We start from the raw sequence: 17428 nt of genomic DNA on the forward strand, positions 1-17428 counted from the left end.
TGGTAACCTCATAGAACAATTGTTTTATACCACACTACTGTATAGAAAACAGGAAATCCCATGTGTATATTTTTTTCCTTTCCAATGTTACCGTCAATTTCTGTGCCTCTCAGTGCCTATTTTAGTGGGAATGTAGTAGATGGCAAAAGAAGCAAAAATGATCTACTGTAGATACTTGTTTGCCTGTCTTTTTCAACTTCAGCCGATGAGCACCATAAAGGTAGCAGCCCTTTTTATCTCCCAGTACTCAGCATGGTTCCCAGCACATACTTGAAGTGCTAAATAAATATTTTATAAACGAATGAATGAGATGTAACATTCTGGGACTTCCAGTAGAACTAGAAACTGGAGACAGAATAGCATTAAAGACCAAATCTTGAGCTTCTAGGTTTAAAACAAATCTGACAGAATTCTGGCTTCTCCATTTTTTGGTTATATGACCTAACAATTTGCTTATAGTTTTCTGAATCCAATTTCCCATATGTACAGTAAAAATAGTAAATCAACAGCTGCTTGGAATGATTAAAAGTGACAGTGTAATTCAAGCGCTTAGCACAGGGACAGACACATGACTATCCAAAATCCTCACTGTGGTTGGCAGCACTGTTATGCTTAGTACTTTCTGTCCAGCATTTATTTATTTATATAAATAAATAAATGAATGCTGTTACCCTTCTTGAAGACTGCATGTTTCCTTGTACTCCAATTTTCTCACATTTGATAACTATTAGAAATACCCAGAATTCTCAGCTGCCATACGCACATCATTGGCTATACTTCTTTCTCTTCTGATCAGATCCTTCAAAGTCTTGCCCTGGTATACTGACTGGGTCAGTTCTTTCAGTCTTTCCTCCTGCTGCCAGAGACCCACTAAAGTTTCTCAATGACAATGTGGAGACCCTACGTGTTCCTATCTATTGCCAACAAAGTGTTCCAATAAATATAGTACAGTTCTCATGTTGTTACAGAAAGCAATTCTACTTCCTGTTCTAACTAGTATTGTGGTTCTCAGGAAGCCTCACTGACAGATAGAAGGGGGGAGGGGAGATGGTTCATTGCCACAGACTATCACCCACGTATCCATGACAGCTGGTCACATGGATGCTCACTGAGACAGACATTACACTGTTCTCCATGTCTTCCCTTTGAAGTTACCCACTCTTGACTCCAAAATTACATTCAGTTCACTTGCTGCTTCTACATAAACTTTTGTCTCTTGCCATTTGACACAAACTTATGTTCTGTTATTTTAAAAACCACAGTAGAAATATAATAATGTGCTAAACGCAAAATAACATCATATTAGGTGGAAGTTCTAAGGAACACTTCACTCTAGTATTGTCCCTAAGATCTTTTTTTGGGGAGGGGTGCAGAACTGAGGATTGAACTCAGGCCCTTGAGCTTGCCAGGGAATCACTTATTCCACTGAGCCATCTCCCTGCACCTCCCCAACCTTAGGTCTTTTCTCATGAGCTGCTGGGTGCCCTTTTCATGTATATGGATAGCAGCTATTTCAACTTCATTTTGTCATGCTTTCTCAAGTCTGAATCCACTTACCACCAGTGAGTTAAGGCTGTCACCACCAGTCCACTAGTGAGGACAGGTGAGGGCGAGTCTATCAGCCAAACTTGGGACCAGTTAAGACCTTCTAGCACTTCTGTCTCCACCAAAGAGTGATTTTACATATTTATTGTATTTTTCAAGCTCTATTTTTATGGGTTGCTATGGTCTACAGAAAAACAAAGGAACAAAAGACTTTTTGAACACTGGTCCAGTATCATTTGCCCAGTGGATGTCTAATATGGTAGTCACTAGCAACAGATAGCTATTGATCTTTAAAGTAAGATAAAGTAAGACATTATTTCCATGGGCACATTAGCCAAAGTTCAAGTGTGCTTATAGACTGCTTTCCTCATCACAATATTTTTATAGGTCAACACCAAATTAGAGATTGTGTTCTTGTTCCGAACACATATTTCTTTTTACACTTTGCTGTCTACTCAACCCCTTTTCTTTTCCTTACACACTCATTCTGTCTTCTGCCAGCCAACTAAGCAAAAGTGAATTAATGCTAGGGTGTAATTAAAAGCAGATGAGACAAGTTTTAAATGAGAAGATGTGGGAGCAGAACAAGACCCCTCGGTAGATCACTTATCAAGCTTTCTCAAAGAAATCGCCTTCTGGCTTGCTGTGCTATCTGTAGCTGCTCTTGTTGAACATAAAAATGATCTTCTTCTTTTTTTACTATATGAGGCAAAAAGCACAAAACTCTTTATATGAACCCCCAGCTTCCTGTTAATATGACATTAATGGACAAGCCCAACCTGTGATTATATTAAAAATGGAAAATAACTGAACAAAAGAAGGTTGGGATTTGATCTTTCTACTGGGTAAATTTAGTTGCCCGAGAAATGCAAGGAAATTATTTCAGTTCCAAAATAATAGGACATTATCTAAATTTCCTTTGTTTGTCTCATTCAACACTATAGTTATGTTTGACATGATAAGAAAAGGAGGGGCTGCAACCAAAAGGAGATAGTCATGCAAATTATTTTCTGGATATTTACTTCCTGTTTTACCTCTGGAAGTTTTCCTCAGCCTTTGTAATTATGTGGTTAAATTTATACATGTAGTTCTCCTAAATATGGGTGACATTTGAGCATTATAAAATTAATACAAATGTGATGCAATGGGCATAATTTCTTTCTAGAAAAATCTTATCTTTATGATTCACTGTCAGAGCCCAAACTGTGAGCCCAGAAGTTCCTAAGAACATTAGAATATTTGACTTTTTTGTGCACATTTTCCCAAGAATGTGATGTTTTGGGGAAAAATGAGATTTTCATCTCTTTGCTACATCAACTTAGAAACCTCAGGAGATGCCTAATAACACTTGAATGATTTGGATGTAGTGTATTCTTTGAAAAAAAATTGTGCATGCATATTATTAATTTTGAGCACCTATGACAATTTTCACATTGTAAATTCAACATATTGCACTATTACATATCTTTTATATTAACATGCTTTTGGTAATTCATATCATTATATCTCTGTGCTTGCTAAGTGTTGTAGTTTTACCATCTATAACTTATCAATGACTCAGTGTTTGAAATAATCAGCATAGGGATGCTTACTCAATTAAAAACACAGGCTTTGGGGTCTACTAGATCTAGGCTTACTTCACATCTCATTTACCAATTACAACATGGAGGCAGTCTATGAAATGCTGTGAGCCTCCTCTTTCACATCTGTGTAACAGGGCTGACAATACCTGACTATTGAAACAGTATTTGTGCAGTTTATTATTCATGTGATTAATAGTAGGAAGGCAGGTTATTTTTACAAGAGATTAATAGGACATTGTGTCCTTGATGAGAATCAAAAGGCATAAATATTCATGAATTTTCTCCTGTACCTTCCTGCTTAGAAAGAGTTTGTGTTACCTAACTGGGTGTTAAGAGGGCTTCAGCTGGGTGAGTAAAGCTGTGTGAGTAAAGTTGTGAGAAGAGACAAACTCAAATGGAAGATCAATTCATAAGCTACAGGGTTCTCTATGAAAGGAGAGGGGAGGGGAGGCTCTAAACATCTAAAGAATCTGAAAGGACTGAGAGTAGGGCACTGAAAATTTTGGAGAGGAGACAGAAAGAGGAGAGATAGCTGACCTGCGACATTCAGGAAAGCCTTGGGAGTCAAGAGAATTTGGGGAAATCCCTAGTTCAAGCCTTCGCTTGGCATTTTCTTATAACCTTCTTGGGCAGCTGACACAGGAAAGTGCTATAGCAGAATAATTGAGAGCGTAAATTCAGCATCTGAAGTTCTTGGGTTCAGGTCTTTGTCACTTTGTGTCTAGAGAGCAACATGTAGTGACTGCAGTTTTCTCAGCTTCAGTTCCTGACCTGGCAAAGGAACAACCTAGCAGAGCAAAGAGCTTGGTAAAAGTCATGTGAGCTTAATGATGTAATTAAAATCAACTGTGTGTGTGTGTGTGTGTGTGTGTGTGTGTGTACTGAGCACTCCTTGTTGCCTAGAAAATCTCTGAGGATTTTATGTGGATTAATTTATTCAATCTGAAGATAAGTCTACAGATTGCAAACTATTATTACCCCATTTTAAAGATGATAAAGCTGAGGGGTTGATTCAAATAAATCACTTAAGATAATACAAGTAAGGATAGAGCTGGGATCTAAATCCAGATTTTTCAGGGTTAGGTCCACATGCATCCCCTGTGTTGTATCACGGCTCATGTATGAGTGTCACATCTAGGGCTGGCCAGATAGCTCAGTGGACTAAAGCACCTGCTTAGGCAGAGCCCAGCAGCCAGGTTTCATTCCCCAGCATGTTGTGCCCCTGGGGTGTGCTGAGACAGGGATTGAGACTGAGCGTGGCAGCATGTGCCAGTAATCCCAGTGCTTGGGAGGATGAAAACAGGAGGATCACTATGAGTCTGATCTATGTAGTGAGACCCTTACTAAATGCATAAAATAATAGTATAATAATAATAATGAGTGTCACATTTAGGGTAAGCAACCCAGAAGGGCAGTTTGTCTTGCTGCTCAGGGTGTGGTCCACAGGTCAGCAGAATCTGTGACAGCAGAATCTTAGGCCCTGCTTCAGGTGCTTGAAATAGTACTGCAGTTTAGCATGCTTCCAAGTGATTTGGGATCCAAAAGTACTGCTCCAGAGTATGAGGTTCTGGGCAGGCGGACCGTCTCAGCTGCTTCCTACCACTAGTGCCAAGCACAGAGTTTAGGATAAATCTTAGGGTAGATCAAGGGGTGCTGAGTAGGAACAGGACTAACAAGCTCCAAAAGAGCAACTGGTTTATCTTGGGATGAATAGAAGGGCGGTCAGCCTATCCTCCGACCACCACAAAGCCAGGCACAAGGCAGATGTCTCATTCCTACTGCCTGAACTGAGATGGAAGTGCTGAGTAATAGAGACATCAGCACAGGGCCCGGATATAGTATGACATTTAAACAGGCCCAAGGCAAGCAGAGCAGTGATTATGCGCTCATTTTTAAGTCTTAAGACAAGCTCTGCTCAGTTGGTTCCCCTGTGAACTCAAGCTGATTTCCTTCCCTCTTAGCTCTCTATTGTCTTGGTGATGTTTGCAGCTCATTCAGAAACTAATTAAGTTTCAGGTTCAGTTTGTCCTGTTAGAGAGAGTGGACATGCTAAAGTGGTAGTTTTTTATAGCTTAAATTATGTGAGTGAAAGGACAATGATAATTTACTTCAAAAATTGGTCAAAAGTCAGCTTTCCTAAAAATAATTCTCCACAGACATTAGTCACTGCGAAACCAGGTATTGTAGGAAAGGCAACAAAGAGGATTTAAATAGGCCGCGGACAGTGTATTGGTAATCTGGCAATATGAATCCTGTTCTCTAACAGAGTGTAAAATTAACATGTTTACTCCACTTCTCCGGGGCCACGGAGGTAGCTGATCACCCATTGAGAGAGCCGTATTTTGTGATCACCTTCCTTGGCAGTGAGCTTCATTGCTGGACAAAGTCCAAACAACCTGGCTTCCCTGGTCTGTGTAGCACTCCATAGTCAAGGGCAGTACTGCTCTTCCCTCTGGGCAGACCCAGGAACTCATGAGCTCCATGTACCTGGTCAGGGCTCCCATGAGTGCCTGATCAGGGAGATTTGGAGACTGCAGAAAGATGACTCCTACCTATGGAAACTGTGAGTAGGTTTAGCAATTAGAAGATTAGGGTGGTAGAAGGGGGAGGAGGGAGCCAAAGACATAAAAACTCAGTGTTGTCAATTGGTTTCAAGGGGCTTTGGAAGGTTGTGCTTTTTCTATATTTGAATAATGTGCATTTTGAACTAAGGGGAAGTATGACTCTGTATGGAGATGGAGATAAATGAGGAATATGTGATGTATCCAGTGTTCTTGCAGAGATTTGAGCATTTCTCCAGATGAAGGTTATACACGTGGTGAAGATAGTACAGAGCTAGGAGGCAGGAAACTGGCATTGTAGCCTTCACTCTGTCATTAGAATGATTATAGGATTTAGGCAAGCTGCCAATCCTCTCCAGGTTGAATATATAATACGTATAAGACAAATATCCCAAAGTCGCTCTTAATGTTCAGCTTGGTAGGACAGAACAGCCCTCATCCTCAAACATAATTCCACAGTGCTGCTTACTAAAACAGAATTGCAGCTCCTCTCAGACACAAATTCAGCTTATCCAATAGTTTAGAATTGGAGTTCATGAATATTTTCTGGCTACAGAGTATTTTAGGCTTTGTGGGTCATGCAGTCTTGTAGCTACTTAATCTTGCTCTTCTACTGAAAGCAGCCACAAACAATATGTAAATAAATGAACATGCTTGTGTGGAATAAAGCTTTACTGGTGAACATGTGCATGTGCATGCGTGCATACGTGTGTGTGTGTGTGTGTGTGTAATGCTGATGCATAGCCATTACCATATAAAAGAGATGGGATGGTATACTCATTTGAACAGACATAGTGGCTAGTAACAAGGGGAAGCCAAATAAATATTTGCTGAAGGAGGGAAGAAGAGGGCGAGGTTGTCTCTATGTCATAAACGAGGAATTTTCATTATAAGGCACTAATGCCAGGTTAGGTTGAGGCAGCCATTTTTATTTTTCCCAATGAATCTCTAAAAATACAGAATTCTGTGAAAAGGATCCTAAATTTCACAGTTGAGAGAATCATCCAGGGCCCCTACCCATCTAGTCCTCTTCAGCAAGGGAGGAGAACACTGGTAGGCTGTGACCTACCCTCCAGGAGGAGAAGTGTTGGTAGGAAGAGTATCATATCTGTGGCTGCTGTTTCTGTAAATTCAGAATCAGAGGCTTCATGCTCTTCTCTCTGTATTTCGCCTTTTAATTCTGATTCTGACAGGGTAGGTGGAAGCCTAGGAGGGAAAGGTGAAGATAGATTTGGGCAGCAGAACAGAAAATGGGCCACTGTAGGTATGTTGTAACTGACTTGTTGAGGGCACCTTGAGAAGAGGAGCCAGGGCAGAGGGGTGGGAAATTAAAACAGTTTATGAGGGTAGGATGATATACTTCTCTGCTGTAGCACATAGACTAGTTGGATTCGTGGAAGTCATGAAAACTTGAGATGTGATTAAATCAATTAACCAACAAATCTATAAAATTTCACACAAGCCATGTATTTAATTAATACACAGCTACATTACAGTTTGCAGTCTGTTGCACTAATTCATGAATTTATTGCATAGATTAAAAATTTTACTGTGCAAATCATACAGGAAAAGTGTGTCCTTAGCCAAGTGTACCTGCACTGGGGTTTTGGTTTTTGTCCTTTAATTTGTTTGTTTTTTATTTCACTGAAACTGTGCCACTCATTTGGGAAGTGAGATAATAAATACGTTTAATATTTGAAACTGTGTGATGAACAGTTTCCTAAGTAGAGGTTAGAAGGCTGGCTTTTGCTATGAGAAATACTACAGTGATTGGCACATCTTTTTTCTTGCCTAAAACAGAATGAAGAAGATGAGCAACATTTATGAGTCAGCGGCCAACACGCTGGGAATCTTTAACAGCCCCTGCCTGACCAAAGTTGAACTGCGTGTGGCGTGCAAAGGCATTTCTGACAGGGATGCACTTTCCAAACCAGACCCCTGCGTCATCCTCAAGATGCAGTCTCATGGGCAGTGGTTTGAGGTAAGCATGTCCAAGCAAGCACACAGAAATATGGCTGGATGGTTAGTTGTGATTCTTTAAAACATTTCCTTTTAAGATGGATCATTTTGGTAAGATGGAAAATTCTAGAAAGGCTTATCATTTTGAGTCTCTTTATATCATGATATTGTAGGTATGTTGACATTTACCTTTAATTCATGAGCTTAAAGCTTTAGGATGGTTTTGTTAATTATCAAGAGATATTCACAGTACAGTCCTTTTCCCACCCACATCCAGTTGTTGGAAAAGGGAAAATGACAGCAAGCGGGTTAAAAATAGATAGGTATCAAGACCCAGAATGAGAAGGCTGATGTTCCAAAAGTTGAATCCAGAGACAGTTTTGTGGCCAAAGCAGAATCCAGATTAGATTTCATTGGAATTCTGGAAATGGTAGCTCTGCAGGAACAGATTTTGGTGTTTGGGAGAGAAGTGACTGCTTCTATGAAACTAGCATAGTGCAGGATGCTTTTCTGTATATCCTGGGCAGAGAGAGGGAACCAGCAGGACTAGTTTGAACAAGTCCGTGTTGTGGAAGAGCTGGCCATTGCCTTTTAGCTGGGAGGCACTCTCTAGCCCTGGCAGATGGGCTGGAGTACTATTCAGGTTGGTTAGAAAGAATGAGGAGTAGGGAGCAACACTGGAGATTAGTCCTCTGCTCAGGCCCAAAAGAAGATGATAAGAGAGAGGCTGTCATAGTCTCTAAAGAAATCTAAGTTCTAAGGAGCCTTGTGAATCTAATAATCAGCCATCCAGTAGCATCAAGGGAACCTGGCAATGATAAGGGAACCCAGTACTCAGGACTGAAGCAGTGACTGACTGCAAGCCCCAAAGGCTGATAGGACTGAGTGGGGACTGGAGAAGGATGAATCCTGCCAATGGAAATCATGAGTAGATTTAGCAATAAGGAAATTTGGGTGTCTTAGGAAAGAGGGAGGAAGGAGCTAATAACCTACAAGCTCTTCATGCCAGGAGTCACTTTTAACAGGCTTTGAAAGGTTGTCTGATCCATTCAGACTCCCCTCAAAATGTGTGTGTACAGTTGCGCTGACAATGTGTCCTAACACACACTTCTTCCAGTGCTTGCGTAAGGCAGCTGGTAGTGGCTTGAATGGAATAGTATTTCTGTGACTCATTCTTCAGAGTACACTGGGTTCCCAAATTGTCAAGAGATGACTTGATGTTTTATTTCAAGTTCATTTTGGAAAGAGGTACTCATTTTTTTTGCCAGTTAAACTCCAATCCATCAGTGGCCCAATGGAAAAAGGTTGCAGGGAAAATCAGTGATAACCTCTGTATCAACTGTGCTGAGCTTGGCTGCTTGCTTCTCTGATGAATTCAGGTAGGCACAGTGACACCTGGGAAGGATGGGATAACAGACTTGCAGGAGACACAACACACAATATTTGTTTTTTTGGAGAGAGAGTTTTAAAAATATTAGCTGAACTCTATTGGTTACTTTATTGGTTATCGTATTTCCTAGGGAATTTCATGAGAAATAGTTAATTTAATTCTCATGACTGTCATATATATTAGCCCCAGGTTATAGATGAGGAAACTGAGAAGCAGAAAGAGTGAAGATTCAGGATCATTCTGCTTGTAAGTGGAAAATCTAATATTTAAACTCAGAGTTGAGTTTCAGAACCTGCGATTTTTTTTTATTACCACTTTATATTCATGGTGAAAACAGTTCATTCTTTGGTGTTTTATGCGGCCATATTTCAAGTTAAATTCTGCACTGGAGTTTTATTATTTACAATGAAAACAAATTGAATATTGCTTCTATGTACCTGAGCTAAGTAAACATTACTTTGAAAGTTTGTCCTGAGGTGACTGAGGGGAAAGGGTTGTGCAGGGGAAGCCATATTCACCCTTCCAAAGGGAACCAAGAGCATGGTGTAATTTGAATAAAGGATTTGAAGCCATGCCAAGTAGACCATGAATAGGCAACTGCCTTTTGCAGATGCCATGGGACCACCTCTTCAAGCCTTCAATACTTCCTCCTCCTGCTTATGGACAGTTGGAAGGTGTGGTCCTCTAGGACACAGTCTCCACTCTATCTAAGCATCACATTTCCTTATATGTATAAGTGATGCCAGCCACTTCCCTCAAAGGGAGGTTGAACAATCATGGAAGAGCAGATGAAATTCTGGAAAGGAGAACACATGTATGAAGAATGAACAAATAGGCAGATTGGGGATCGTAATTTCAATTCAAGCCTAGCCACATCTAATATTGTAAACCTAAAACAAGGATGGACTGGTATCTTAGTATATGATATTTTATTTCTTCTAGGTATTGACATTGACTTTGTTGAAAGATCTGTCTAACTATCTATCTATCTATCTATCTATCTATCTATCTATCTATCTAAGTAGCTATCACAGTTCTGGGGATTGAAACAAAGGCCTCCTACATGCTAGGCAAGCACTCTACTACAAAGCCATATCCCCAGCCCTCTCTTATTTTTACTTACCAAAGTTAAATGGAATACTTAGAGTGAAACAGAATCATGTTTTGAAAATTAGTGTAAGTAATTTGTCTCTTAACAGGACCTTCAACTATTGTGTGTATATATTTCTTTTCAGTCTTTTCGTTCTAGCACACATATACTTATATGGTCTTTATCATGCGTATAAAATTTTCTTTCCTGATTGCTTTGCCTTTATTGTGTGCTTTTTTTCTTGTTGCCATGACACTGATAGTTATAATTTTTACAACTGCATAATATACCATCGAATAGATTTACATTATCAGTTTTATTTTTTGGTTTTCATTTTCAAATTATATATATATATATATATATATATATATATATCCTGATTTAAATAATACCATAATAAACATCCTTCTGCAGAAAATTTTTTCATCTTTTTGGATAAATGTGTAGTATATATATATATATATATCCTGATTTAAATAATACCATAATAAACATCCTTCTGCAGAAAATTTTTTCATCTTTTTGGATAAATGTGTAGAAGATGTTCTGCCAAAGTAGCGCTAGTAGGGTAAAGGCGCAAGAGGTTTAAGGCTTTGATATACCTTGCCAGATGGCCTTCCCAACGTGCACTAAGATATCGCTTCCCGAAGCGTGTTCTGCGCACAGCTGCTTGTCAACAAACTTTATAGTGCGATAAGAATCTGGGTCACAATGTAAGCTGATTGGCTGCTTGCTTTTTTTAAGCAAGACTTTAGAACTGATAATATCAGCTTAACTTGCAGCGTGCTTAGTGGGATGACTGATTCACTTTCTGACACTGTAGAAGTAACAACAAATTTTGCTGTTTTCACAATGTTTATTTTCTTAGCATGGAAGATAGAGTCTATGTCAGAATGCTAGCAGAAGAAATTTAATTCAGGTAACCAGCCACAAAGGAGTTGAAAATAGGGACTGTGAAGGAACTCAGAACAACAGTAGAAAACCTACTTTGCTTAGGGGTGGAACAGTATTGTCCTGAAGCCAATTGGTATCCTCTCTCTTCTCTATTTTTAAAGAATACAAAATACTGATAGAAAAAAAAAACCCATTAGAAATAATATAAGATTTCACTAAACAAAGTAATAGGAATTCAACAATGGTTGTATTACATGATGCTATCTTTAAATTAGTTATTCGGATTATGAGATATAAATGTGTAAGATTCTCTTAAAGAAAAAAAAAACTAAGCAAAACAATAACAAAGAAGGTATAAGAACTTCAAAAGAGGAAAAACAAAATCAAAGTAAAAAATTAAGCATTAACCACTCCTTTCCAAACACCAACAAAAATCGACAATACAATTATCCAAGCTATTCTGCATATATGCCTATATATATTTTCCCCTTCTTTCATTTGTCCTGCTCCTCATCCCAGTTTTTCCTTCCCATTGAGCAGTTTCTTTCCCTTTCACAGTATCTGTTGTGCCTTTTAGGTTTTCAGTACTCTTTCTGGTTCTCACCCTAGCGAGATAGTATGGTGTTTGCAAGTGTGGGTCTGATTTATTTCACTTACCAATTTGCCTCTAACTGCATCCATTTATCTACAAAAACCTCTTCCCCCTGCCCTCTATCTCTGGGTCACTTTCCCTTTTGCAAAATATCTATCTCCCTGTTTTCTGTGATTTATTTTGCTTTATATTTTGAGTTTGTTATAATATAAACTATGTGAAGTTATCTGATTTATTTCACTTAACATCCAAATCCATAACTAATATAAGAAAATAGTTATAAAGATCAGAGCAAAAATTGATGACTAAACAAACAAGAGTGGAGAAGCTGACTCTTTTTGAAAGAATGACCAAAATAGATAAAACCTTACCCAGTCCTGTCAAAAAAAAGGCAAGAAAAGACCCCCAAAAGTACAATTAGAAGTGAAACACATGAAATCACAATGGATAGTGCTGAAATCCAGGCTATTAGTAACTACTTTGAGAACCTATACTCCAATAAATTGAAAAATTCATAAGAAATGAACAAAATCCTGCATATGTATGAAATGCCAATTTAGGTAGCTAAGAAGGTTCTAGAGCATTTTGGTACTCCATAGAATTTGGCTAGTGGAGAAAGAGAAGAAATTGGGATGGTCAAAATGTTGTCATAGGGCTGAGGAGACAGCTCAGTAGAATAAGCACCCACGCGGCACGTGCAGGGTCCTGAGTTTAATCCGTGGTACTACAATAAATAAATAAGTAAATAGATAGATAGATAGATAGATAGATAGATAGATAGATAGATAAATAATAAAATAAAAATAAAAATGTTATCATGGCCTATTAATTGTACAGCTTAAATTTGGGGGGAAGCTATAACTAAAAATTGCCATTTCCTTTTTATTGCTCGTTGCTGCTGGCCTGCTGGACTGCACTTTTCCTAGTGGAATTCCCGCAGAGGAAGTGCCTGCGATGCACTGTGGAAGACTCTGGTTACTGTCCTACTTCTGACTACCCCCAGAGAAGTCTCTCATTCAGCGAGCACACATCTGCTGTTTTGATCGGCTCCCAGCTATATTAATAAGGGAAGAGAGCATTTGATCTGTAGGGCTGAGCATAAACTCTTAGACTAAAAACGATCTATGGTGAGACCTTCTGTGCTGTGAATAACATTAAGGGTCAATGAATTAAGGGGTCATTTTATCTTTGAAATATTTGATATCAGTTCCTTTGAAATACACAAGACACTGTGTTTCTTACAGATCAGCAGTGTTTCAGATACGTGTCTCAGGATCCAGAGTTGAGAGAGGATGCTTTTATTTTTTTCTTTAGAATATGGAAGTTGGATGATATTTTTACTAGGTGTAACATTTTAGTAAGGCTTTAACAGCAGCCATAGTTTCTACTGGCAGAAAGAGGGAAGAGAAAATGTACAACATGGAAATAGATTGCAAACCAAGTTTCAGACCCACCTTTTCGTTAGCCTACTTTAGGATCATATTCATTTTTAAAAGTATATCTCTTGTACATATTGCTGGCCATAAAATGCTGACTGTATATGACATGGTGACTAGTTGTGGTGACAGTTAAATGTGGCAATAATTTGTTTCCAATGAAGAATAGAAATAGCATCCTCCTGCTTTCTGCTGAGTGATAATGTGCTCACAAACTGCTGAACCAAGCATCTTAACCAAGTGGATAAATGTAAACTTCTCAGAGATTCAATTGTCAAAGTTGACCCTTGTCTTTTTTTTTTCAGTTCACTGGAGCATATACTCTCCCTGAGCATAGTTACATACTCCTAAATTCATGTTTGTGTGACCCTTGGCGCAGGTCTTAGGAATATCAGAGTACTTGTAATATTGGAAAACCCAAATTATACCCCAAACTTTAAGAATGCGGCTCTGATGATCATTAATTGTATTTTTCCATTTAATTTGAATATATGATTTTTGAGCTCTGTCGTAGGAAGCTCTAAGTATTGCAGTTCTGAGGACTAATTATTATTGGGTCAATTAAATATGAGAACATGGTTTAATGAGTCATGGACTTTGATGAATTGCTGATAACAACTAGTGTGGTTTTGTGTAATACATCAATTATTAGTGGACACTGACACAAGATTATTAGTGTTTATAGTAATATATGCATAGATAACTTTGTACTCATAATGTATCTTTCCTTGGTTTATTTCATCTTCTGATCAGAACAGCATTGTGCAAAGGCACCATAGCTATTTAGATTAACCACAGCATGTATTGGGCACCATGAGAAAAAGATGCTTTGTGTCCTCAAAAATTTCAGTAGAGTTCACTTCATCATAGGGACAGAACTGGATGCTCAGACAATCAAGTGCCTTAAGAAAGAGAGCTCAGAGCAAGGTCTTCATTTAAATCACCTCCTGAATTTGTGGTCAGTAGGCTGCCTTAGGATGCCTAACATACCTTTATATGGGGTAGAGCTAAAAACAAATCACTCTTCTATCTCCATAATATTTTCCATTTTTTTCCCCTTCAACCTCACCTAAACAGATCTAGGTTTCATTGCCATATGTTCTGGTCTGCTTGTGTGTGTGTGTGTTGCCTACTCGCAGAGAAGTGGGCTGTGAACTTTTTTGGCAGTTCTTTCTTTGCTGGAGAGCACATATGGGAGAGCTCTGTGCAACAAATCTCTTTTGTGGTTATGACACTAGTGAGTCATCACCCATTATGATAGCCTCGCGAGATAATGATTTCACTTGTACATAGGATATTCATTTTTAAAAAATCTTTTATTTATTTATTTGGTTTAGAATATCATTACACAGCTTGGACTCATAGTGATCCTCCTTCCTCAGCCTACACAGTGCTGAGATTACAGGCATGCACCAGCAAGCCCGATTGCAGTGCCCAGCATGGCATGCCCAGGGTTCCAGAGCTGGCAGTACCAGGGATCAAACCTGGGTCCTTGTGTTCACCCAGCAGGCACTTAGACTGCCGAGCTGTCTCTCCAGCCCCAAAATATTCAATTTTCTATTGCTCTAAAACCTAGTACTTTAAAAAAACATGAGTTAGGCTATATGAACATTGAGACAGTACACTAAAGAAACCATGGGTATACTGATAGCAGTTGTGTAATAGCTACTTGATTTTTCATCAAAAATACTCTGCATACAAAAGTTACATTTCTTGTTATATGGGTCTTGCTTTATCTTCGTCTTAACCATCCAGTAGAAAGTATAATAACAAGGTATGAAAAGTAAATCCATATTAATATACTGAGCTGTAAAAGGCTCAAGTCAACAACTTCTGACATTGCTAGTCCTACAGATAACCCACTACTATTATGAACTACTGGACTACATTGGATTATTTTGCTGAATTCACACACCTACAATATTTAAATCACAATGTAATACCCATCTCTGACAAAACTAAACAAAACAAGGAGATACAATGAAAGACCATTGTGAATCTGTATGTACAAACTAGTTAGGATAGATATACAGCTACTTTCTCTTAATTCAATGAGAAGAAAGATTTGTACTGACAGTGTTTGGACAGGATATCATGTCTGCATCTTGTACTATGAATAACCACTATGAAGGCAACAATATGCAATGTATTAATTAATGAACTGTCCTACTAATCAGTTTTGAATTTGTCATTGGTATTTGTTTCTCAATAAAATTAATAAAAAATACCCTGTATTAAAGCCTTTAATAACCAGATACAAAAACTGAGGCTTGGGTACAGTTAATAAATTATCCCCAAATTATAGCACTAATAAATAACAAAACTTGAATTTATTCAGTCCCCAAATCTATGCTCTTCTACTTTATTATAGTTGTAGACTAGAAACTAGTGGCCACTCTTGGGCCTGCAGACATACTGTTTTGGCCATGGTGGTATTCTAACAAGTTGTGTACTTGATGCCAACTCTTAAAGATCAGGGAGTTTTTCATGAAACTGGATTTCTGGATTCTGTGTAACCAGAAAGTATGGTTATCTGGGATCATTAATCCTTTGACACCAATGGTTTGTCACTGCCCTCCTTCACAGAATATGCAGTTTGTCTTCGCTTGCTCCTCATCAGCATACTTCCCTCACCTGCCTTACCCAAGTAGGGCCTGGTGGCTCTTGAATTTGGCGCATGCTCCTGCAGCCCCTGGCTGGGTCTCTGTTGTGGACAGAGAGGAGGGCTGAAAAATGAAAATTAAGTCAATTAAAGCATTCCCTCTGGATATTACAGTCTAACTCCATTCTTTAAAGATTTTTTGTTTACACTTTGTGACCCTGTGGCATCTCGGCAGCCAGCACCCAGAATGCTAGGTGAAGGAAGCAACCATTTTCTTCAGTTGTTCACAAAGCTTTCACTGTAGTTTTGCCTCAAACTCCCATTTGGGAAAATTTTGATGTTGCTTTTCACCTCCCACTTAACACATCTTTGATGAGAATAATATTTTTCTTAAATTTTTTTTAAAAAAATAAAGTTAGTTTTAGTAACACTAACACTCCTACCCTGGGCAATGAATAGAAAACACAACAAAACAAAATAAAACAAAACAAAACAAGAAGAGGAAATCTTTCCTCCCTTTTATCCAAAGACATATCTCTGTGACTAGAGAGTGACAATTCCATGATGCATTTGGGACATAGGAAAGGAAGATTTTTGGGTCGTAGAATATTTGATTGGCTTTCTTATAATTAAAATTTCCAAATTGTTAATGTTGGATATCTGAAAGCAGAATTGCAGTAGATGGAAAGTTCAGGCTAAAAATAGAAAAAGTATTTTATCTGAAAGCTGCATTGGTGATCTGTTCTCTTATATATCATGAAGATAATTTTATAGCTGGAGGCATAGTGTCTGTCTTCCTGCACAAAGAAAAGTACCGTGACATTGGCTTCCTTCCCTCCCTAGCCTGAAGAACTTACAAGCCACATTCTGGACATCCAGCGCAGGCATTGATCAGCAAGGGCTTTTAGATATACTTTGATATAATTAAGTTCTGATACTCATGACCTGAAATATGGGATTACGGGTTGAGGAAAGAACTGTATGAGGCACCTGTGATTTTGAATCGTCTGACTCTAGCTTGAATCACCTTCCCTACATGTTCAAGGAAGTGTTTCTATTGTCTTTCCTGGGGGGCTATTCTCATTTTTAACTGGACACACTATTGATGATCATCTCTAAGAAAATCACCTTCATTTTGTAATTTCAGCCTATTTTATATTTTACAATTAATGGTAGTGGTGATTTACTAATAACGAATGCAATCATCAAGCTAATATTGATTTATTAATTAAACACAATTGTTCAATGTACTCTTTCCTAGGTAATTTATATGTGTTATCATATTTCCCTATCGAAACAATCCCACAAATTAATCTGTCTCTGGAGACTTCATATTTTACTTTGCCATCTTTGTTGAAGTATAATTGATGAATACAAATTATATACAGTACAGAAAACAGATGAATTAAGTAACCTCTTCAGGGGTTGCACAGTAGTAAGCACAGGGGTTGACCAAATGAACCCTGTTTGACTCCAGAAAATGCTCCCTAGTCCTGTTCCATCATCCTCTAAGAACAATGGGGGAGCATTTGGTGACAGTTTGCTGTGTTCCATGCAATAAGTCCTCACATGAATGTTCCTCTTGTCCTCATGGCTGTGTTATTAAGATAGAGACTGTGACTGCTCATTTTTATAGGCAAGCTAACTGCTACATAGGAAAGTGCAGTCTAAGGCAGAAATTGTAAGAAGTGTATTGCTACTATATCAGGATTGAACTCAGATCCTTGTTTCTTTGATGCCCTTGTTGTCTACATAATGTTACTCCTCTCTCATCTT

General features: G+C 38.4%; 1 protein-coding gene across 2 annotated transcripts in view; it reads left to right on the forward strand.

The window, feature by feature from the left end:
* The window catches only part of Cpne4 (copine 4), a 542216-nt gene that overhangs the window by 130900 nt on the left and 393888 nt on the right, over nt 1-17428 (forward strand). Inside the window, exon 2 of one of the 2 annotated variants that reach the window (XM_023705235.1) lies at nt 7490-7670. In XM_023705235.1, the coding sequence (XP_023561003.1) occupies nt 7491-7670 (180 nt within the window). In that variant the 5' untranslated portion in view covers nt 7490. Of the gene's footprint in view, nt 1-7486; nt 7671-17428 lie in introns of those variants that run through there. The other variant, XM_023705229.1, reaches the window with a different exon arrangement.

The sequence above is a fragment of the Octodon degus genome, unplaced genomic scaffold (assembly GCF_000260255.1).
Source record: "Octodon degus isolate 3935 unplaced genomic scaffold, OctDeg1.0 scaffold00008, whole genome shotgun sequence".
NCBI lineage: Eukaryota > Metazoa > Chordata > Mammalia > Rodentia > Octodontidae > Octodon > Octodon degus.